The 24598-nt window shown below is 42.5% G+C and overlaps 1 protein-coding gene across 6 annotated transcripts in view; it reads left to right on the top strand.

Moving 5' to 3' along the window:
- The window catches only part of PLA2G4F (phospholipase A2 group IVF), a 569872-nt gene that overhangs the window by 39968 nt on the left and 505306 nt on the right, over positions 1-24598 (top strand). For all 6 annotated transcript variants that reach the window (XM_044271892.1, XM_044271895.1, XM_044271893.1 and 3 more), the window contains exons 4-7: positions 2104-2232; positions 3147-3187; positions 3265-3307; positions 13359-13416. In XM_044271892.1, coding sequence (XP_044127827.1) covers positions 2104-2232; positions 3147-3187; positions 3265-3307; positions 13359-13416 — 271 coding nt within the window. The remainder of the gene's footprint in view (positions 1-2103; positions 2233-3146; positions 3188-3264; positions 3308-13358; positions 13417-24598) is intronic.

Below are 24598 nucleotides of genomic sequence, written 5' to 3'. Positions count from 1 at the left end.
GCACTGCCAGGTGTGAATTTACCTCCCTCTGACAGTGGAGGTCAGGAGTCTGTCCGTGTGCTGTGAACTGAGGGCTGTGCTGGTTTGAGCCGGGCTGGAGGACTCGGGCCCCTCTAAAGGCGAACAGGCCACCTATGGACTTGATGAGGCTGAACTGCTAACAGTGTGTGAATTAACACCCAGGATAAAAGGTGACATTTTTTTTATTGTTTATGGACTTTCCTTGTGTGTGAACAAACACCAAGCCTCCTGCGTTTTGTGATACACCTTTTATCTGCATTTTGTTATACACCAATGTGTGAATAAACACCGCTGTTTGATTCAAGAACTGTGTACTTTGTCTCTATACTGCATCCGCTAGTCCTAACTACCAGAGCGAATCCCCATGTTACTTTATATTTGCTGTATTAGTGAGTAAGTCTATTTTGGCTACATTGTTCACTATGTTTTTTTTTAAGTAGGATCCTTTACCTGTTCCATTTCTATTATGCTTAGAAGAAAGGGCCGCAAATGAGCTTTTTAACAATCTCTGCCTTTAGCGTACTTTCACACTAGCGTTTTTGTTTTACGGTATTGAGTTCCATCACAGGCGCTCAATACCAGAAAAAAAACTGATCAGTTTTATCCTAATGCATTCTGAATGGAGAGCATTCCATTCAGGATGCATCAGTTCAGTCCCTCTAACGTTTTTGGATGGAGAAAATAGTACCCTTACCCTGGGTTCACACCTGAGCGTTTTACAGCGCGTTCCTACACGCTGTAAAACGCTCAACAAGGAGAAACCAATGCTTTCCTATGGGAATGGTTCTCACCTGGGCGTTTTACAGCGCGTACGATCGCGATGTAAAACGCCCGATGCTCAAAAAAGTTCTTGAGCATCGGGCGTTTTGTCGCGCGTTCCTGTACATAGACTTTCGGGAACGCGCGACAATGGGTGTTCGCTTGTCTGTGCGCGATTGTAAACGCCGATACAATCGCGCATACATAGCGCTCCATCGCGAACGCTCAGGTGTGAACCCAGCGTTAATGCCACCAGAGGTAAAGCAGCTGTCCTATAAGTCAATGCTCAACCCTTTAAATAGGTCTTGAGACATGACTTGGATATTAAATAAGCCAGCTTCTCATCTGCAGACAGCTTTTTCAGGGTGATTGCCCTTCATCAGTGCAGATCAGAGAGTACTGGCTTAACTAGGCCTAAATCAGGATTTGGGGGGGGGGGGGTACTATCTTTCCTTGTGGAGAGAGAGCCTTAATTGGCTTGAAGAGATTTAAAGGACATTCACGCACCTCTGGAATGTTGATTAAAAAAAAAAGGGATTCAGATGAGCTCTTAACAAGCTCTCCGGCTAATCCCACCAGATGTAAGGCAGCTATCCTATAAGTCAGTGGTCGACCCTTTTAAATAGGCCTTGAGACATGACTCGGGCAAACAGCTGTCTGCAGATGAGGTGCTGGCTTATTTAAAGCGGTGAACATTGACTTATAGCAGGGATGCCCAACCTGTGGCCCTCCAGCTGTTGCAAAACTACAACTCCCAGCATGCCCAGACAGCCTACAGCAGGGCATGATGGGAGTCAAGAGCTCATTTGCATCCCTTTTTTTTAAATCAGAATTCCAGAGGTGCATGAATGTCCTGTAAGTCTCTTGAAGCCAATTAAGGTGCTCTCTCCACAAGGAAAGATAGTACCCCCCAAATCCTGACTTAGGCTTAGTTAAGCCAGTACTCTCTGATCTGCACTGATGAAGGGCAATCACCCTGAAACAGCTGTCTGCAAATGAGGAGCATGTATGGCCTGTAAGTCTCATGCTGAATAAGGCACTCTTTCCCCAAGGAGAGATGGCACCCCCCATATTATGCTTAGAGTACTGTCCTCTGAGTCCCTATCTCCATACCGCTCAGTGTTTCACATTGCAGGTCTGAAGCAATTGTTTTTCACTGCTGTGAACTAGCACAATAGTGGCACGTGAGTAAATCAATGCATGGAGTACAAAAAGTGAAAAATTAGTTTAATGTGTACTCCAAGTCAATCACATTTTTTTTTATATATCTATATGCAAAATAACTGATTATGGTGTGTCAATATTATTTCTCCTGTCTTGTAGAACATTCTGGAGCTTACCCTCTATGACAGAGACCTAATGTTGGATGACAAGCTTTCTTCTGTTGTATTTGATATAGAAAACATTAAACCTGGGCAAACTACTAAGCGAGTCTTTAAACTCAACCCAAAGGTATGCACACAGGTAGATTGACAGAACGGAACAACTCCAACTCTCCTCCACGGTTTTTGCATTAAGTGAACATTCTATGCAATGGTGACACCGGGGCTCACAGCAGACTTTAATGGTGCTCAGTCTCTGTTAGATCAAACGAATATAAAATATGAAGATGAAAGACGGCACTCACCAGTAAAAGGTGAGTGCCGTCTTTCATCCTCATATTTTAGCAACCCAAAGGTATGTTTATTGAACATCACTATTGGGGTTTTCTGAGATTTTCATACTGATGACCTATTCTCTGGATGGGTCTTCAGTATCTGATTAGGACACCTGCCCATCAGCTGTTTCAGAAGTCACCAGTGCTCTTGTGAGCACTGTGGCCTTCTCTCAGCTTTTCCTAGGCCAGTGACGACACTATCATTGGTCACGTGGCCTAGGAGCAGCTCAGCCCCATAGAAGTAAATGGGTCTGAGGCAAATACCAAGGACAGCCGCTATACAATATACGCTTGTTAACCTATGACAAGGCTGCGACTCTTACAGGAGCGCCAGTGCCTTCTCAAATAGCTGATCGGCAGCAGTCCCCCATGTCGGACTCCCACTGATCACATACTGAAGACCTATCCAGAGGATAGGTCATCAATATAAAAATCTTGGAAAACCCTTTTAACTCCTATTCGAAAAAAAAGATGGAAACCTTTTTCAGAAATACGAACAATTATTATTTTTGTGGGTAATATTGGGTAATAATTTTTGGAATAGTAACAGAATCAAACATATTAGATATTTCTTGGCACAGTATGATATATTTCTTTGATCAATTATACATTTATTGTTAGATTATTATCATCAGTGCCAAACATCTAGCCCTTTTTTTTTTTAAGCCCTTTTTTTTTTTAAATATTCTATTCTTTTTTTTTTTTTTAGGATAAGGCAGTCTTGGAAGTTGAATTTCACATTGAGGAAAGGTACTGTATGATATTTGTAAAGGTTTTTACACAAATTATAGAGGCTGTGCATGTGAAATTCTAATCTCTTTCATCAGCCAGGATCCTCCCAGTGAAATAATCACTAATGGTGTCTTAGTGGTGAGTGCACTATATATATATTAATATATTGTAAGAGTTATTGATGGCAACTTGTTAATGTTTCATTTAGAGTAAATTTTGGAACTTGCACTGAACCATGACTGTTAAAATCTCTATCTACATTTACATTTTAAATTAATGTAGTCATCCACCGGAATAAGTGATGGGTGATGACATAGTGCTGTCAGTATAATTCAGTAGATGCAAGGTCTGGCAGAGACACACGTCATTATAGATCATTATCATGCGGAGCAGTGTCCATAATGGGAAATCACACTCCCACATGGAGTGTGTATTCCACACTGGACAAGCTCGTCTGAAATTAGCCTTAGTCGTTCTGATTTCTAACAACAAAATAAGTGAACAGTATGGCCAGGCAGTAGGGAATGTAGGTTGGATGCTCAGCTGTCTTGAAATTTCACCTCCATTTTCCTTTAATTCTTGTAAAAAAATAATAATATCAAAATCAGTTTTTAATAAAATGAGGGCTGCAGTTTCTAAAATGGAGTCATTTAATGGTTATTTCTATTATGTAAGCCCCTGAAAGTAACTTCAGCAGAATTGGGCTACTTTGACATCATTGTTTTTCTTGGATGCAGCAGGGGTCAGCAAAAACGTTTATGATAATACAACCGACTACATCTGTTCTGAACTAATCCGGTTGTCTTATCTCTAAAATGAATAAGACTGATCCAGCCCTAAAAGTATCCCATGATGCACACAAAAAATCTGCTTGCAGCATTTTTTTGTCCGGCATGGGAACGCAACCAAACGGAATAGAATGAATTCTAGTGCACTCCGTTCCGTTCAGTTTTGTCCCCATTGACAATGAATGGGGACAAAACTGAAGCGTTTTGGGGTTATGGAAATTTTCTTGAAAATTTTAAAAGTGCTTCTAAAATTGTAAGCCTTGTAACGTCCTAAAAAATAAAATGTAATTTACAAAATGATGCCTACATATAGTAGACATATAAGGAATGTTAATTAATAACTTTTGTGAGGTATAACGATCTGCCTTAAAAGAACAATGAAATTCTAGAAAATTCCTAATTGTTCCAAATTTTCTGTAGATTAGCGATTTAAAAAATAAAGGTAAAACGTATATTACTCCCAATCAGACCTCAGATTAGCCCATCAGGACCCCCAGACCTCAGATTAGCCCATCGGGACCCCCAGACCTCAGATTAGCCCATCAGTATACCCAGACCTCAGAATAGCCCATCATTACCCCATCAGATTAAAATAAAAAAATATTTTACCTGTCCTCTTTAGCTATCACGCTCCCATCCTCCCGGCCTGTGCTGCACTTTCCTGACGCCGTACAGTGTCAGGACGTAGTGCGTGCAATATGACCTGACTCTGCACGCAGTCATGTGACAGTGCAGCGCAGGCCGGGAAGATGGGAGTGCGACAGCTGAAGAGGAGCTGCGGCGCAGGACAGGTAAAATGATTTTTTATTTTAATCTGATGGAGTAATGATGGGCTAATCTGAGGTCTGGGGATACTGATGGGCTAATCTGAGGTCTGGGGATACTGATGGGCTAATCTGAGGTCTGGGATACTGATGGGCTAATCTGAGGTCTGGGGATACTGATGGGCTAATCTGAGGTCTGGGGATACTGATGGGCTAATCTGAGGTCTGGGGATACTGATGGGCTAATCTGAGGTCTGGGGATACTGATGGGCTAATCTGAGGTCTGGGGATACTGATGGGCTAATCCTGAGGTCTGGATACTGAGGGCTATCTGAGTCTGGGATACTGATGGGCTAATCTGAGGTCTGGGGATACTGATGGCTAATCTGAGGTCTGATTGGGGGTACTGATGGGCTAATCTGAGGTCTGGGGGTACTGATGGGCTAATGTGAGGTCTGATTGGGGGTACTGATGGGCTAATGTGAGGTCTGATTGGGGGGTACTGATGGGCGAATGTGAGGTCTGATTGGGGGTACGGATGGCTATGTGAGGTCTGATTGGGGGTACTGATGGGCTAATGTGAGGTCTGATTGGGGGTACTGATGGGCTAATGTGAGGTCTGATTGGGGGTACTGATGGGCTAATGTGAGGTCTGATTGGGGGTACTGATGGGCTAATGTGAGGTCTGATTGGGGGTACTGATGGGCTAATGTGAGGTCTGATAGGGGTCTGATGGGCTAATCTGAGGCCTGATAGGGGTCTGATGGACTAATCTGAGGTTTGATAAGGCTCTGAGTGGGCTTATATGATGTCTGATGAGGGTCTGGGTGGGCTGATATGAGTTCTGATGAAAAATATTTTTTTCTAATTTTCCTACTCTAAATATATATATATATATATATATATATATATATATATATATATATATATATATATATATATATTATTATTTTCTGTCTGTCTAGACGTCTGTCTGTCTGGATGTTCTTTGTGCTACCAAACAACTGGATAGATCTTCACTAAATTTGGCACACAGGTACATCAGGTGTTTTGGAAGGGTTTAAACAGGGTCTCAGCCCTCTAGGACATACCGTTCCTGAGACGGTCCCAAAAAACGACCTGCATTAGCCAATAGAAGCCTGCAAGTCTTTCACTCATATCCCAACTGCCATACACACGGTCACATGTCCCACTCCAGGTTGCCATAGCAACTGATCACAAGTTTCAGCACGTCCTTAAAAATTCAGTCATATGACGTATGACGGCACAACTACACTGCTACATGCAGGGGCCACTATTAAAAGGACGGGCACTGTGGAGTTCACTGTTAACTGGACACAGCCATATTTCACCTTAAGGACCAGGCCATTTTTTGCAAATCTGACCAGTGTCACTTTATGTGGTGGTAACTTTAAAACGCTTTGACTTATCCAGGCCATTCTGAAATTGTTTTCTCGTCACATATTGTACTTCATGACACTGGTAAAATGGAGTAAAAAAAAAATACCAAATTTGCCCAAAATTTGGAAAAATTAGCAAATTTCCAAGTTTCAATTTCTGTACTTCTAAAATTCATAGTAATACCTACAAAATAGTTATTACTTTACATTCCCCATATGTCTACTTCATGTTTGGATACTTTTGGGAATGACATTTTATTTTTTGGGGATAGTTACAAGGCTTAGAAGTTTAGAAGCAAATCTTGAAATTTTTCAGAAATTTTAAAAAACCCACTTTTCAAGGACCAGTTCAGATCTGAAGTCACTTTGTGAAGCTTACATAATAGAAACCACCCAAAAATGACCCCATTCTAGAAACTACGCCCCTCAAGGTATTTAAAACTGATTTTTACAAATTTTGTTAACCCTTTAGGTGTTCCACAAGAGTTATTGGCAAATGGGGATGAAATTTGAATTTTCTCTTGCCTAATTTTCCATTTTAACCCATTGTTTCCACTAACAAAGCAAGGGTTAACAGCCAAACAAGACTGTATCTATATTGCCCTGACTCTGCCGTTTACAGAAACACCCCATATGTGGCCGTACACTACTGTACGGCCACACAGCGGGGCGTAGAGGGAAAGGTGCGCTGTTTGGTTTTTGGAGGGCTGATTTTTATGGACCGGTTTATTTACACCGTGTCCTGTTTCAACCCCCCTCATGCATCCCTGGAGTAGAAACTCCCTAAAAGTAACCCCATTTTGGAAACTACAGGATAAGGTGGCGGTTTTGTTGGGATTATTTTTAGGGTACATATGATTTTTGGTTGCTCTATATTACATTTTTGTGAGGCAAGGTAATCAAAAATTAAAATTCTGAAATTTCATCTCCATTTGCCATTAACTGTTGAGGAACACCTAAAGGGTTAATAAAGTTTGTAAAATCAGTTTTGAATACCTTGAGGGGTGTAGTTTCTTAGATGGGGTCACCTTTATGGAGTTTCTACTCTAGGGGGGCATCAGGGGGGCTTCAAAAGGGACATGGTGTCAATAAAAAAGGCCATCAAAATCGACCTTCCAGAAACCATGTCTGTCTCACTTTTACTGATACAGCAGTTTACGACCACAAATTTCTGTAAACTGCAGTATCAGGGTAATAAATATTACGTTTTGGTTGTTAACCCTTGCTTTGTTACCGGAAAAAACGGATTGAATTGTAAAAGTGCCAAAAATAGCTGTTTTGGCACTTTTTTTTTTTGGGACCGTGTTAATCTGGGGTTAGGTCATGGGGTATTTTTATAGAGGAGATTCTTACAGACGCATCGATACCTAATTTGTATACTTTTAAAAAAAAAAATATTTTAGTTTTTACAATTTTTGGGGGTGTCTCAAGTCTGCGAACCAGTTTTTTTATCCAATGTCAGTGCTAAATTGGGATATAAATTTAGTACTCCATGGAAGTGTGATACTCCCTGAAGCAACTGTCAATGCAGAGGCCCGGATGATCAGGGCACGTGTCGCACTGAGTAGTGGTGTCCTTCCGTATCCCCCTCCTTCGACACACTCTACACTTTTTTGGGGACACAAAAGAAGGAGGAGAGGAGCGCTGCTATCATTTGAAACTGCCGCCGCCCTCCTACCAATCAGAACCGATCCTGAGTGGTGATGTCACCATCACCACTCAGGATCGCACGATGGTGATTGGTTGGGTAAAATCACACCACCGATCACCATCCTGTTCCGGGTTATCGGGTCCTCAGAGACCCGAGTAACCCGGAAAGGCAGCAAACCGCAGGTCTGAATTGACCTGCAGTTTGCTGCAATCGCCTACACAGGGGGGTCACAGGACCCCCGGCGCCTGCTCAATGATTTGAGCAGGCACCGGGTTCCGATCACCGCCCTGTGTCCTTAAGTACCAGGACATAAGGGCGTACGCCCTATGTCCGGAAGAGGTAAAAGGAGCGGACACTGCGAAGGTCAATGTTAAAGAGGCGGTCACTGTTAAAGGGGCGGGCACTGTGGAGGTCAATGTTAAAGGGGCTGTCATCTGTGATTGACTGTGCGGTGACCAGGGGATCACTCATATTGTGTCTCACTAAACACTGTGAACTACCTCAGACCCCATAGCAGGGAGGTAAGACCACTTTCCATAATTCCATTAAGGACATGACTAGATTGTTTTTAAAGTTTGAAAGCCTACTCGAGGAAGAGGCTACCCATAATATTGATTGACACTTTCTTGAGATATATCAGTTGTAGTTTCACCTAGGAGTTTGAGATTAACATCCATTGAACCATGTGGAACCAAGATCCACATGAACTGCAGCTTATTAACAAAATGGCTAATAAGCTGAAGCTTGATTTGCGAGGATTAGGCTTTGGGTACTTTTGGGGACTGGGCACCTGATCTATCTACTAATTCCTTACCATGGGTGAACCCTTTTCCTAATTCAAGTTTCTTTGAAGGAAACCCCATGAGTTCCTGAGTTACCTCTAATCTTCCTATTATAAATGGTGTGGCTACAAATAATAATATTGTGGAAATCCCCTCTGTTCGTCACTCAGTACCTGGGGCTAGCGGCAACACTTGGCAGCAATTTGGTCAGCAACAATTCTGGACCAATGGGTAGTTTTAATCCCAGGTGATGGAAGTACAGACTAGGTTCCACACCTGGTCACCATACTTTCAGGAGAACTTCTGCCACTCATAACGTGCATGCACCAGTGCCAGCATTTTTAACCATTGGAGTAAGTCCTGATGTGGCACCTTCCAATAATCAGTGCAGAACTATAATTTTACCACCCCACCCTTGTTAGGCTCCATACCATAGGGACTTTCAGGGCCTCCCATCTACCTATGGCCCTATTGCACCTTGAACACACTATCACAGTCTCAAAGTACTTCACCCATTTTGCTGACGGTGGTATAACCTGTAGATACCTCCCCCTGTTGGGGCTTTCACAGATTACCGTTCACGATGAAGTTGATTGCCAGTCATTCTGAGCAGGATGAATGCACCTTAGATTCACTTATGGTCTCAAACATTACCAATAATACCACCACCAAAGTCTCTTTTTCTGAGCTTTCATGTCACTTAATGGGCCCACCTGGACTAAACACGTTACAGGCTCTACCCTCAGTAACTGTCCTGATCCCTACTCTGACCAGTCCCAAGGGCCAGATGATCACTGCCTCTTCCCACCATTAGAAAAAAGTACAGTAAGGAAATGAACAAAAAGAAAAATCGACTAAGAGGGTGCAGAGGAGGAAAATGAAGAAAGCCTTCCAAAAAGGAGTGCAGGGATGTTGAGGGAAAAACAATAAACCTTTTCAATCTATAGACCTGCATTCTTACCAGTGATGAGATGGAATTATTGTCCAAAGGTCTGTCATTTTGTCCAACAGCTAATCCTTCTGGTTTTCAACTTTTTCTAAACCTAAACACTTTTATTCACAAACTCACCCTCACTAGACATTTTGCCATTTGTCCTTGTTTTGTTTTCACCATCTTCCGTTATTGTTTATAATCTCACTTTTAATCCCACTTGTGAGGTACGACAGATGGTGTCATCACCCATGGAACCTATCACAGTCGAAGTACACCCCAAATCAGACTTTTACCCCCTGCATCATAGGGGATCTTTTGTTGACACTTTTTTCATCATCTTAAATAATGAATTTAGGACACTACCATGTCCTGGCAAATCCAAGCACAATTTAGCTACCTGCTTGAGAAATGCTGAGAAATGCCTTGAGGGGTTTGTCCTCCTAATAATTATTTAGTTATTAGGTCCACTAATAAGGGAGGGGTAAAAATTTGGTGCCAAACTGCCAGGACTATATTGATGAAGCTAATAAAATTCTGTCGGATAGGGGATTTCATGAAGCATTATCATCCAGCCCATCCACTGATTACAGCAAACAGTACTAAGTTAATTGAGGGAGCTATAAAGGATGGGGTGTTGAAGAGGATCTGTCACCACTCCTGACATGCCTGTTTTAATATCTACTTGCATTCCCCCTGTGATAACAATTCTGGAGCATCTATTCTTATCACTTTATTATGTGCAGTTTCTTTATTATTTCTAATAGAAGTTATGACTGAATTGCTACCAGTCTGCAGTAAGGGTACAAAGGAGTGTTAACAGAGTTGGGGATGTGTCCCTGCACAGGCTCACTTTATTTAGTCAGTGCTTCCACCCTTAACACCCCTCTCTACACTCATACAGACTGATAGTAATTCATTCAATTCATAATGTCTAGTAAAAAATTATAAAGGAATGGCACATTATAGAGTTAAAAGAAAAGATGCTCCAGAATTGTTATCACAAATGGTAAGTAGCTAATAAAACAGGCATGTCAGGAGTGTTGACAGGTCCTCTTAAAAAGGGGTTATCTAACCCCTCTAATGCCCCCCAAAATGCCTAGGCACATCATACAGCTACAGCTCACTCATATATGAACTTTTACAGCTAAATGACAAAGGTATGAAATGAAAAACCAGCACTCAGTAATGCTAAGGAGGCAATATACACATATGATAGTAAAAAATATGTATTTATTTTTATAAGGGTACGTTTAAGAATGGAGAATAGAAGGTAGAAGTTCTAAAAATGTAGAAAAAAATGAGGTTCTCAAAAATAGAAATGATGATTTGCAATATGCAGCGGTGGAGGTGCACAGTAACAAAAATGTGCAGAGTGGGGGTGTGACAATGCGGTGATTGTCTAGTGGTGTTTCCACCTTCAGTAGGTACAGTAAATGGCTGTGTCAGATCCTTTTTAGTGGGTCACAAAAAAAAAAGGAACAGAAACACAAAAATAAATAAATAAATAAAGATACAGTCGTGTAGATGAGCCCTTAGATGGAGATTTTCCTGCCAAGCATTACCCCAGGGAATTAATATCAGAGGCCCTCAGGCGGGTCTCCGGTCTGACCCAAGCCAATTGCCTTCAACTCTCCAATGCCACAGATGATTGTCAGGAGGGAAGCATGCTTTAAAATCACAATTGCCTGGGGCATTTGGAGGCAGTACTAGACTGCCAGATGATCAATAACAAACGTACAGGAACGCTTGTTAGCGATCATCTGCCTGAAAATCTGGCGGTCTAATACACCCTTTGGACATAGCTTCATTACCACCTTTTATCGAGGACATAGGAAGATCGTGAAAATTCTCCAACGCCATTGGCACCTTCTGTTGAATGACCCCTATTTAAAGGATAGGCTGCCCTGCAAAACTAGCATCACTTTTAGGAGACCTATCGTGCTGCGTTATATTTTGGCCCCTAGTAGGCTCAAGAAACCTCGGGTGACACCTGTGATCTTTTCTCCCCATATAAAAGGTTCCTTTAAATGTAGGAACTCCAAACTGTTTTTTTGTAATAATAATTCCCACAGAAGCGGCTCTTTCTCATCTACAGTAACAAAAGAGAACTTTGACATTTTGGTTTCCTTAACCACCCAACTGTTCTGCCTGAGCTCTGCTCGGGCTGTGGAAAAAGTACTTAAGGCCTCTTTCACACGGGTTTTGCCTCAGGGTGCATTGCGGTAAACCTGCGCGAGTAGGTACGCAATTGCAGTCAGTTTTGACTGCGATTTGCATTCCGTTGTTCAGTTTTTATCGCGCGGTGCAATGCGTTTTGCACGCATGTGATAAAAAACTGAATGTGGTACCCAGACCCAAACTTCTTCACTGAAGTTCAGGTTTTGGGTTCATGGTTGTGTAGATGTAATTATTTTCCCTTATAACATGGATATAAGGCAAAATAATAGCATTCTTAAAACAGAATGCTTAGTAAAATAGGGCTGGAGGGGTTAAAAAAAAATATATAACTTAACTCGCCTTAATCCACCATGGTGATGGATCATGTGATGAGCGCAGTGACGTCACCACAGGTCCTTTTCCTCACAGATGAAGGAAGAAGAGAAGCAGGGCTGTGCGAACAAGTGGATTAAGGTGAGTTAAATTATTTATTTTAACCCATATTATAAGGGAAAATAATATAATGATTGGGTTCCCATCCCGATCATCTCTTAGCATTCATGCGTGAATATCACACCGAATCCGCACTTGCTTGCGGATGCTTGCGATTTTCATGCAGCCCCATTCACTTCTATGGGGCCTGTGTTGCGTGAAAAACACACAAAATAGAGCATGCTGCGATTTTCACGCAATGCACAAGTGATGCATGAAAATCACAGCTCGTGTGCACAGCCCCATAGAAATGAATGGGTCGGGATTCACTGCGGGTGTACCCGTCTGAAAGAGGCCTAACTGTTCTGCCCAAGCTGAGCTCGGGCAGAACTTTGGAAGGGGGAGGGCTGCTTTAGCTACTGATATCCCCTGAATGGTAGCAGCTAGAATCCTGCAAGTTGTTTGAAAGCTGGCATGCAATTGTAAAAATTGCATTTTTTTAATCTTTCACCCTACAAATAAAATAATAAACGTTATTTAACATACTATATATACCCTAAAATGGTTCCTAAAAAAACATACAACTAATCCTGCAAAATAAAAAATAAAAATTGAAGAAAAAATTTGTTATGACTTCTAGAACACAAAGGGGGAAAATATTATTGGTACTTAAGGCTGAAATGTGTCACTGAGGGATTAAAAATGCAATAGTGTCCGCTGAGTTGTGCGCCAACAACATTTAATGCAGACACACTAAAAATCTACAATAAAATTAGTGACATTTTTGGAAGGGTTTTTCCAATTTTAACGTGAGATTAAAGGGGTTGTCTCATCTCTCTGCTACTAAGGCGAGATGAGATACAGTCCCAACCACCATCAGACCGTGAAAAAAGCAGACCACTCCGGCACTCACTGGCTCACATTGCCATGCATGAGAGCTACAGAAAGCTATGCTTGCCGTGTGATCTACTTATTACAGTGCCAGTGTGGTCTTCAATATGTGGAATATACCATGTAGCGACTACGCAATAGGATTAACAAATGCAGATCCAATGTGCAGATTTGTGTCCGATTTGGACCTCGCCAATAAGTGAGCACCATTTGTCTCCTCTCATCCCAGCGTGTAGCCACTTTGATGTGCTATGAGATTGCCATGTGTATTTATTCTCTAATTTCAGTTTCACTCTTTATAAATGTCCATTGGATGTTGTTGCTGTAATTTTAATTCTGTTACATGGTGACTGAAAGCATTTCATTTATTTTATGTGGTGTTTTACTCAGGTTCATCCTTGTATATGTGTGGAAGGAAGAATTAAGCATGATGAACATAAGGAGAATGGTAAGATGCTATAACAGAACATTTGCATCCAGAGGGGAAAAAAAATCAGCAGTCTCGTTTGAAGTTGTCTGGAAGCAGCAGCTATATATATAAACAGACTAATGCTGGGTTCACATCTGCGCTATGAACTCTGGATGTCTGTTCCAGATACCACCGTGCACCGTTAAATCCCCATTCATTATAATAGGATTCGGTGGTGAACCGGCCACTTTCCGGCATATATGCCAACTTTCGGCTGGACAGGTTTGGGCTCCTGTAGAACTGTCAGTACACACCTAATCCACTAACCGGGATATACTACTATGAATATATATATGGTATATATTTATACCTACTGCCTTAAATTGCCCCCAATATAAAAATACCTTCACATAAATGTATCAAAAATAAGCTTTATTCAATACAAAGAAATACATAGACATAAATCTAGCAGCAGTCGATACTCCAAAAGAGGACATAAAGGGCGCTGCAGGGTCAGTCACCACAAATCCACATAAATCAAAGATCTAGTAAAATTACTGTGCATCCAATTCCAACAAAAATCATATAAGAAAGCTCAAAAGGAGCCAATTAGTTAACTTGAAAATAGTGATATATAACAGATACATAAGGGTTACAGACCGACTCTGCAGCATCCTCTTCCCAACGCTGTTTTGCCCTAAGGCTTCTTCCAGGGATAAGGAACCACAGTCGACACCTCCTCCTTTTATACCCAAATGCAATATAAATTGGTGAACTGGAATGAGTGATGTGTGAGGAGGACTATTACCTAGCTGGAATAACTGAGACATGGCTGGATGATAGCTATGACTGGGCAGTTAACTTACAGGGTTACAGTCTGTTTATAAAGGATTGTGAAAACCGGAGAGGGGGAGGGGTTTGCCTTTTTTATTAAGTCCTGTCTAAAGCCCACACTTCAGAAAGATATAAGTGAGTGAAATGCACACATGGATCCCACATTCACTGTGGGTAGAAATAAATGGAGGCAAAAACTAAAAATTATGATAGACGTTTGTTATAAGGTAAGCCACCTAGCATAACAGAGTCCACAGAATATCATCTACTACTAACGCAAACAGATGAGGCGGAAGGTAATAATGAAGTCATTATTTTGGGGGACGTCAACTACCCAAATATAGACTGAAACCTGTGGATCTCATAAAGGAAACACGTTTTTGACAATTACCTTTCCCAACTGGTTCACGATTCAACTAGAAGGATGACCATACTGGACTTAGTACTAACCAATAGACCTGAAAGAACAACAGATATGCAGGTTGGGGAACACCTAGGAAATTGTGACCATAAAATAATAATTACAATTGTCATTTAAAAGTGTGTTTCTTTAGAAAGGCACAAAAGTACCAGACAAAATTTGACCAGCTATGAGAGATCATTAGCCTCACTACTTGGGACAATTTCCTTAAAAATAAAAATGCAGCCACAAAATGAGATATCTTTAAAAGCATCCTAATTGTGAGAGGTACATGGCTTATGAGAATAAGAGGGTAAGGAACAAGAAATGTAAAGGGAGCAATAAATGACAAAAATAAAGCATTTTAATCACTAAAACAGGAGTGTAGTGTGGAAGCACTAAAAAAGTATTAAAAAGGAAAATAGAATATGTAAAAGACAGATAAAAGCAGCCAAGCTGGAGACAGACTTATTGCCAAATAGAGTAAAATTAATCCTAAAATGTTCTTCAATTGTATAAATGATATAAAGTTTGGCCCTTTACAGAGTAATGAGGAGGCACTGTAGAGAGCAATGAGGAGAAAGCGAATCTATTAAATATTTTTTCATCACTGTATTCACTGAGGAAAATAAACTGCCAAATGAAATGCCAAGTGTCAAGTAAATTCCCATTAAAAGTGGCCTGTAGAAGTGCAGCAGCGTCTTAAAAAGATTAAAATAGACAAATCACTGGGTTCAGATAGCATATACCCAAGTGTTCTAAGTGAATTAAGTAATGTCATAGACAGAACCTTATTTCTGACATTTAAAGACTCTATATTGACAGGTAGCATTCCCCACAATTGGTACTTAGCAAATGGGGTGCCAATATTCAAAAAGGGGTCAAAGACTGAGCCCGGAAACTATAGACTGGTAAGTCTAACATCTGTTGTGGGTAAACTGAAGGTTTTCTAAGAGATGCTGTCTTGGAGTATCTCAATGAAAAAGTATTCAAAATACCCCTTGAACTTTTACAAATTTTTTCATGTTACACCCACAAACCATTCTAACACATGAATATGTTTTGTTCTAAACCATTCCATTGTAGCTCTGGCTGTATGTCTAGGGTCGTTATCCTACTGTAAGGTGAACCCTCGCCCTAGTCTCGTCTTTTGCGGCCTGTAGCAGGTTTTCCTCCTTGATTGGCATGTATTTAGCTCCTTTCATCTTCCAATCAACTCTGACCAGCTTCCATGTCCCTTCTGAAGAAAAGCATCCCTACAGCATGATGCTGCCACCGCCATGTTTCACAGGGGAGATGGTGTGTTCAGGGTGATGTTCAATGTTAGTTTAACACCACACATAGCGCTGTGCATTTAAGCTAAAAAGTTCAACTTTGGTCTCATCTGACCAGAGCACCTTCTTCCACTTGTTTGCTGTATCACCTATATGACTTGTGGCAAACTGCAAATAGGACTTCTTATGGCTTGCTTTCAAAAACTGCTTTCTTCTTGCCACTCTTGTAACCAGATTTGTGGACTACATGACTAATAGTTGTCCTGTAAACAGATTCTCCCACCTGAGCTGTGGATCTTTGCAGCTCCTCCAGAGTGGTATTCAGATTAAAACCACCCTATTAGGTCCTAGTCAGACAGTCCATGCAGTGGCTGTGCCAGTGGTGTCGGGCCCTAGCCCAGCGCTAGTAGACAGAAAATGTGGAGAAAATACTGAATCGCCCGATGTATTCAATGCAAGTTTATTTAATAAACTTAGACTTTCATTGAAGACATTGGGTGATGCAATATATTCTCCACAGCTCCTCCAGAATGACCATGGGCCTCTTGGCTGCTTCTCTAATTAGTGCTCTCCTTGCCTGGGCTGTCCATTTAGGTGGACAGCCATGTCTTGGTAGGTTTGCAGTTGTGCCATACTCCTTCCATTTTTGGATGATGGATTGAACAGTGCTTAGTAAGATGTTTAGAGCTTGGGATATTTTTTATAACTTAACCCTGCTTTAGATTTCTCCACAACTTTTTCCTTGACCAGTCTCGTTTGTCCCTTGGTTTTTATGCTTCTGTTTTGATCACTAATGTTCTCCAACAAACCTCTGAGGCCTTCACAGAACCTCTGTAGTTATACTGAGAATAAAGTATATACAGGGTGACTCTATTTACTAATTAGGTGACTTCTGAAGGCACTTGATCACACTGGATATTATTTAAGGTTGAATACAAATGCATGCCACACTTCAGATTTTTTTTTTACATCTTGAAACCATTTATCAATTTCTTTCTACTTCACACCTACTTGCTACTTTGTGTTGGTATATCACTTAAAATTCAAATAAAATACATTTAAGGCAGTTTCTATGAGGAATAACTCTTGGAACACTGCAGGACCATTGCATAGTACAAAAGGCATGACGAGATACTCGTAATGTCCATCACGGGTGTTGAAAACAGTTTTCCACTCATCACCCTCATGAATGTGGATCATATTGTATGCCCCGCACAGTTCCGATTTGGTGAAGACCTTAGCTCCTGGGATCCTGTCAAAAAGTTCAGAAATCAGTGGTAGAGGTTAACGGTTCTTGATTTAGCCCTTGATAATCAATACATCAACCCACAGTCAGAGAATTGACATACACACAGCAGAATGGAAGCAGATGATAATGTGCAGCCAGGCTGTTCAAAGAACAGCTGGAAGCTAGCCAGTAAAGACTGCAGATTAGTGCTCCTAAATAGTATTTGCCCAAGCAAGCTTTAGACAGCAGGGATACAATGAAGGTGTCACATTGCGGTTCACTGTGACAGTTGTAGCCATGCAGGCTGGCTGCATGCTATCTTGTGTACTGGCTGCAGGCTGACTCCTGTGTGCTGGTTGCTTGGGGCTGCGTGCTGGCTGCGGTGTTGTGTGTGAACTGTTTCTTGTGTTTGTGTCTCTCCACTTCCATATCTCTGTGGCTCCTGTCTCTGGTGCCGTGCAGACTGGCTGCATGCACTTTGTGTACTGGCTGTGGCATTCCTATGTATGCTGGCTGTGTCCTTGAGTGTGAACAAGGTCTGAGTATGGATGCAGTGTGCGGTTCAGTCTAGCTTCCTGTAAGCTTTTACTACAGTTATTCTCTGTATACTGGTTGTTGTTTGGGCATGCTTGCTGCAGCATTCTGTGACTGTTTCAACTGACACTTGTGATTTTGTTTTTTTCTATGGTTCTTTGTACTCCTGGTTCTGGTGGGGTTAACATTCCCTGGTCTGTGGTGTGGCTTATCAGGTGCCCATCACTTTCTATCTGTGTGCTGTGTGTGGGTCTTGGGGTCAGTCTGTCTTGTGCCTTGCTGGGTGTAGCCCCTTGCTGTTGAACCCATGGGGTTGTGCCATCTTCCCTTCTGTGTGGTGTTGCATGGTAAAGTGTTGTTGATGTTGTATCCTTGTCCATGCCTTGCCTGATTTTCTGTACCTGTTCTGTGTCATTGATGTTTTGTCCTGTCCGTTCCAAGTTTTGTCTGGCAATGCTACTGCTTCTGATCCTGTCTGTTCCATGTATAGCTTGGCAGTGCCTAACTGCTTCTGATCCAGTCTGTTCCATGTCTTTCCTGCAGTGCCTTACTGCTTCTGTTCCTGTCATGTGTACAGTGCCTTGCAAAAGTATTCACCCCTCTTGACTTTTTTTGTATTTTGGTGCCTCACAACCTGGAATTAACATAGATTGTTTGAGGATTTGCATCGTTTAATTTATAGAACATGCCCACAACTTTGAAGATGTTTGTTTTAGTTTTTTATTGTGACGCAAACACACAATTAGGACAAAATAACTGAAAAAATCAATGTGCATAAGTATTCATCCCCCTAAAGTCAATACTTTGTAGAGCCACCTTTTGCGGCAATCACAGCTCCAAGTCGCTTTGGATAAGTCTCTATGAGCTTGCCACATCTTACCACTGGGATTTTTGCCCATTCCTCCTTGCAAAACTGCTCCAGCTTCTTTAAGTTGGATGGTTTGCGCTCGTGAACAGCAATCTTTAAAGGGAACCTGTCACCTGGATTTTAGGTATTGAGCTGAGGACATGGGCTGCTAGATCGCCGCTAGCACATCCCCAATATCCATTCCCCATAGCTCTCTGTGCTTTTTATTGTGTAAAAAAAAACGATTTTATATATATACAGTCTATATGTAAATTAGGCTACTAATGTTTCCGGAGCCCAGCCATGCCGACTGTGAAGGAGCCCAGCACCGCCCCGCATCCTCCGAATCTCGTCCTTGCTCCCCGACGTCACAAAGCTAGAGCGCCGTAATCTCGCTATGCGCGAGCTAGCGCATGCGCAGTGTCGGCATAATGTTCCTTCTCTGCTGGCATCAGCCTCAGGGAAAGAACTGCACATGCGATAGCTCGCACATCGCGAGATTACGGCGCTCTAGCTTTGTGACGTCAGGGAGCAAGGAGAAGATTCAGGGGATGCGGGGCGGTGCTGGGCTCCTTCACAGTGGGCGTGGCTGAGCTCAGAGTCAGAGAACGCTGGACTCCTCTCTCAAGCATGGAGGACACAGGACTCATCTAAGGTTAATTTACATATCTATAAAATTTATTTTTTGACACAATAAAAGTGGAGATAGCTATGGGGACTGGATATTGTGGATGTGCAGCCCATGTCCTCAGCTCTATACCCAAAATCCAGGTGACAGGCTCCCTTTAAGTCTGACCTAGGGGTGGGCGATATGGCCTAAGATCTATATTGCAATATAATTTTAAGCATGTGCAATATGCGATATATATCGCGATATATTGTTTTCTATATTTGGGGAGGGTTTAACTTTTATATTTTTTTTTGCGTTTTATTTAATAACTATTAGCCTCCTTAACCACTTCAACCCCGCTAGCTGAAACCCCCTTAATGACCAGGCCACTTTTTACACTTCTGCACTACACTACTTTCACCGTTTATTGCTCGGTCATGCAACTTACCACCCAAATTAATTTTACCTCCTTTTCTTCTCACTAATAGAGCTTTCATTTGGTGGTATTTCATTGCTGCTGACATTTTTACTTTTTTTGTTATTAATCGAAATTTAACGATTCTTTTGCAAAAAAATGACATTTTTCACTTTCAGTTGTAAAATTCTGCAAAAAAAAATTACATCCATATATAAATTTTTCGCTAAATTTATTGTTCTACATGTCTTTGATAAAAAAAAAAATGTTTGGGTAAAATTTATGGCGTTTACAAACTATGGTACAAAAATGTAAATTTCCGCTTTTTGAAGCAGCTCTGACTTTCTGAGCACCTGTCATGTTTCCTGAGGTTCTACAATGGCCAGACAGTACAAACACCCCACAAATGACCCTATTTCGGAAAGTAGACACCCTAAGGTATTCACTGATGGGCATAGTGAGTTCATAGAACTTTTTATTTTTTGTCACAAGTTAGCGGAAAATGATGATTTTTCTTACAAAGTCTCATATTCCACTAACTTGTGACAAAAAATAAAAACTTCCATGAACTCACTATGCCCATCACAAAATACCTTGGGGTGTCTTCTTTCCAAAATTGGGGCACTTGTGGGGTAGTTATACTGCCCTGGCATTCTAGGGGCCCAGATGCGTGAGAAGAAGTTTGCAATCAAAATCTATAAAAAATGTCCGGTGAAATCCGAAAGGTGCACTTTGGAATGTGTGCCCCTTTGCCCACCTAGGCTGCAAAAAAGTGTCACACATCTGGTATCGCCGTACTCAGTAAAAGTTGGGTAATGTGTTTTGGGGTGTCATTTTACATATACCCATGCTGGGTGAGAGAAATATCTTGGCAAAAGACAACTTTTCCCATTTTTTTTTTTTATACAAAGTTGGCATTTGACCAAGATATTTCTCTCACCCAGCATGGGTATATGTAAAATGACACCCCAAAACACATTGCCCAACTTCTCCTGAGTACGGCGATACCAGATGTGTGACACTTTTCTGCAGCCTAGGTGGGCAAAGGGGCCCAAATTCCTTTTAGGAGGGCATTTTTAGACATTTGGATCCCAGACTTCTTCTCACGCTTTAGGGCCCCTAAAAAGCCAGGGCAGTATAAATACCCCATTTTGGAAAGAAGACACCCCAAGGTATTCAATGAGGGGCATGGTGAGTTCATAGAAATATTTTTTTTGGGCACAAGTTAGCGTAAATTTTTATTTTTAATTTTTTCCTCACAAAGTCTCAATTTCCGCTAACTTGGGACAAAAATTTCAATCTTTCATGGACTCAATATGCCCCTCACGGAATACCTTGGGGTGTCTTCTTTCCGAAATGGGGTCACATGTGGGGTATTTATACTGCCCTGGCATTTTAGGGGCCCTAAAGCGTGAGAAGAAGTCTGGAATATAAATGTCTAAAAAAAATTTACGCATTTGGATTCCGTGAGGGGTATGGTGAGTTCATGTGAGATTTTATTTTTTGACACAAGTTAGTGGAATATGAGACTAATTTGGGCCAAAAAAATGTCTGAATGGAGCCTTACAAGGGGGGGTGATCAATGACAGGGGGGTGATCACCCATTTAGACTCCCTGATCACCCCCTGTAAGGCTCCATTCAGACGTCTGTATGATTTTTACGGATCCATGGATCGGATCCGCAAAACGCATACGGACGTCTTAATGGAGCCTTACAGGGGGGTGATCAATGACAGAGGGTTGATCACCCATATAGACTCCCTGATCACCCCCGTCATTGATCACCCCCCTGTAAGGCTCCATTCAGACGTCCGTATGATTTTTACGGATCCACGGATACATGGATCGGATCCGCAAAACACATACGGACGTCTGAATGGAGCCTTACAGGGGGGTGATCAATGACAGGGGGTGATCAGGGAGTGTATATGAGGTGATCACCCCCCTGTAGGGCTCCATTCAGACATCCGTATGTGTTTTGCGTATCCGATCCATGTATCCGTGGATCCGTAAAAATCATACAGACGTCTGAATGGAGCCTTACAGGGGGGTGATCAATGACAGGGGGTGATCAGGGAGTGTATATGAGGTGATCACCCCCCCTGTAAGGCTCCATTCAGACATCCGTATGTGTTTTGCGGATCCGATCCATGTATCCGTGGATCCGTAAAAATCATACGGACCTCTGAATGGAGCCTTACAGGGGGGTGATCAATGACAGGGGGGGTGATCAGGGGTGATCAGTGGTTCATAAAGGGTTAATAAGTGACGGGGGAGGGGGGTGTAGTGTGGTGTTTGGTGCTACTTTACTGAGCTGCCTGTGTCCTCTGGTGGTCGATCCAAACAAAAGGGACCACCAGAGGACAAGGTAGCAGGTATATTAGACGCTGTTATCAAAACAGAGTCTAATATACCTGGTTAGGGGTTAAAAAAATCACATCTCCAGTCTGCCAGCGAACGATCGCCGCTGGCAGGCTGGAGATCCACTCGCTTACCTTCCGTTCCTGTGAGCGCGCGCGCCTGTGTGCGCGCGTTCACATGACATCTCGGCTATTGCGAGATGACGCACAGATGCGTCCAGGAGGAATAAATCAACCACCTTCCGGACGCATCCGTGCGTTAGGCGGTCCGGAGGTGGTTAAGGGCTAGAACCCTTGTCATATTCACTCTAATAGAGCTCGATTAGGGTGACTAGGACTTTACACTCTCCCTGCTGCCCTGTGCTTTGTGCACACAACAGCAGGGAGGTGACCATGGCAGCCAGCCTCTCATGTGCCCCCCAGCCTCTCATGTGCCCCCCAGCCTCTCATGTGCCCCCCAGCCTCTCATGTGCCCCCCAGCCTCTCATGTGCCCCCCAGCCTCTCATGTGCCCCCCAGCCTCTCATGTGCCCCCCAGCCTCTCATGTGCCCCCCAGCCTCTCATGTGCCCCCCAGCCGCTCATGTGCCCCCCAGCCTCTCATGTGCCCCCCAGACTCTCATGTGCCCCCCCAGCCTCTGATCAGCCCCCAGCCTCTCATGTGCCCCCCAGGCTCTGATCAGCCTCTGATCAGCGCCTCATGTGCCCCCCAGCCTCTGATCAGCGCCTCATGTGCCCCCCAGGCTCTGATCAGCCCCCCAGCCCCTGATCTGCCCCCAGCCTCTCCCTCTTATCAGCCCCCTCCCTCCCCAGTATTAATCATTGGTGGCAGTGGCCACAGGGTCCCCCTCCTCCTCCCCATCATTGATGGCAGTGGGCAGTTCCGATCGGAGTCCCAGCAGTGTAATGCTGGGGCTCCGATCGGTTACCATGGTAGCCAGGACGCTACTGAAGTCCTGGCTGCCGTGGTATGTTAGTGAGCAGCATTACACTCGTGTGCGCCGTGGCCGCCAGGCGCTCCTTCTTCTCATAGGTCTGTGCGGCACATTGCTAATGCTGTAAGCATTAGCAATGCGCCGCACAGACCTATGAAAAGAAGAAACGACCGGCGGCCATGGCACACGTGAGTATAATGCTGCTCACTAACTTACCATGGCAGCCAGGACTTCAGTAGTGTGATCTTCACTACCGCTCCGTGGTCATATCGCGGTCCGGCGATATGCACAAAATCCAAATCACAAATTTATATTGCATATGGCCTATATCTCCCACCCCTAGTCTGACCACAGATTTTCTATTTGATTGAGATCTGGACTTTGGCTAGGCTATTCCAACACATCTAGATATTTCTCCTTAAACCACTCAAGCCTCAAATCACGCACAGAGTGGTACAGGTTTTTCTCAAGAATATCCCTGTATTTAGCACCATCCATCTTTCCCTCAACTCTGACTAGTTTCCCAGTCCCAGCTGCCTGAAAACACCCCCACAGCATGATGCTGCCACCACCATGTTTCACTCTGGGGATGGTGTTCTTTGGGTGATGTGAGGTCTTAAGTATGTGCCAGACATAGCATTTTCTTTGGTGGCCGAAAAGTTAAATTTTAGTCTCATCAGACCAGAGCACCTTCCTCCATACATTTTGGGAGTCTCCCACATGCCATTTTGCAAACTCACAATGTGCCTTTTTTGTTTTTAGCTGAAAGTAATGGCTTTCTTCTGGCCACTCTGCCATATTGCCCAACTCTATGGCGCGTACGGCTTATTGTCATCCTATGTACAGATACTTCCAGTTTCTGCTGTGGAACTCTGCAGGTCCTCCATGGATACCTTAGGTCTCTGTGCTGCATCTCTGATTAATGCCCTCCTTGCCCTGTCCGTGAGTCTTGGTAGGTGGCCGTCTCTTGGCAGGTTTGCTGTTGTGCCATGTTCTTTCCATTTGGTTATGATAGATTACATGGTGCTCCTGGGGTTCATCAAAGATTTTTTTTTTTTTTATAACCTAACCCATACTTCTCAGCAACATTATCCCTTACTTGTTTGGAGAGTTCCTTGGTCTTCATGGCACTGTTTTCTTTAACCCTGGGCTGGATCACGCACCTGGTTTATTGGAGCGATCTTCCCCCGTATTACAATATATATATATATTTAGGGACCTGTCAAGGTATGAGAATAGTTCCTATTGTTGGTTGTATGTTTGTCTAAATCCAGGGATGAGCAGATATACATACATACATACATACATACATCTATACATTTGCCTATATGGACAGATACCGACAAATATATAAGACTGATATAATATAAAATATGGTATCTAAAATCAATTGTGTCATAACCGTGGCAAAGGTAAAGCCCAAGTAAAATTAGAGGTATGACTGGATAATTTTAAAAAGATATCCCTAAAACAAGGTGATGCTCGATGGGCAACATCCTAAGATATATAAAATAATAAATATTGATAGTAGTAATAATGATAAATAGATTCACTGGTGTATATATGACAAAACTCACTACACAAAACATAAAAGCAATATTCTATATCTATAAAAGGAATGGTGTATGCCCAAAGGGGTAAAAAGGATATATACAGTCAGGTCCATAAATATTAGGACATTGACACAATTCTAACATTTTTCGCTCTATACACCACCACAATGGATTTGAAATGAAACGAATAAGATGTGCTTTAACTGCAGACTGTCCGGTTTAATTTGAGGGTA

The sequence above is a fragment of the Bufo gargarizans genome, chromosome 11, assembly GCF_014858855.1.
Source record: "Bufo gargarizans isolate SCDJY-AF-19 chromosome 11, ASM1485885v1, whole genome shotgun sequence".
Classification (NCBI taxonomy): domain Eukaryota; kingdom Metazoa; phylum Chordata; class Amphibia; order Anura; family Bufonidae; genus Bufo; species Bufo gargarizans.
This window is presented reverse-complemented; position numbering and strand designations above follow the sequence as displayed.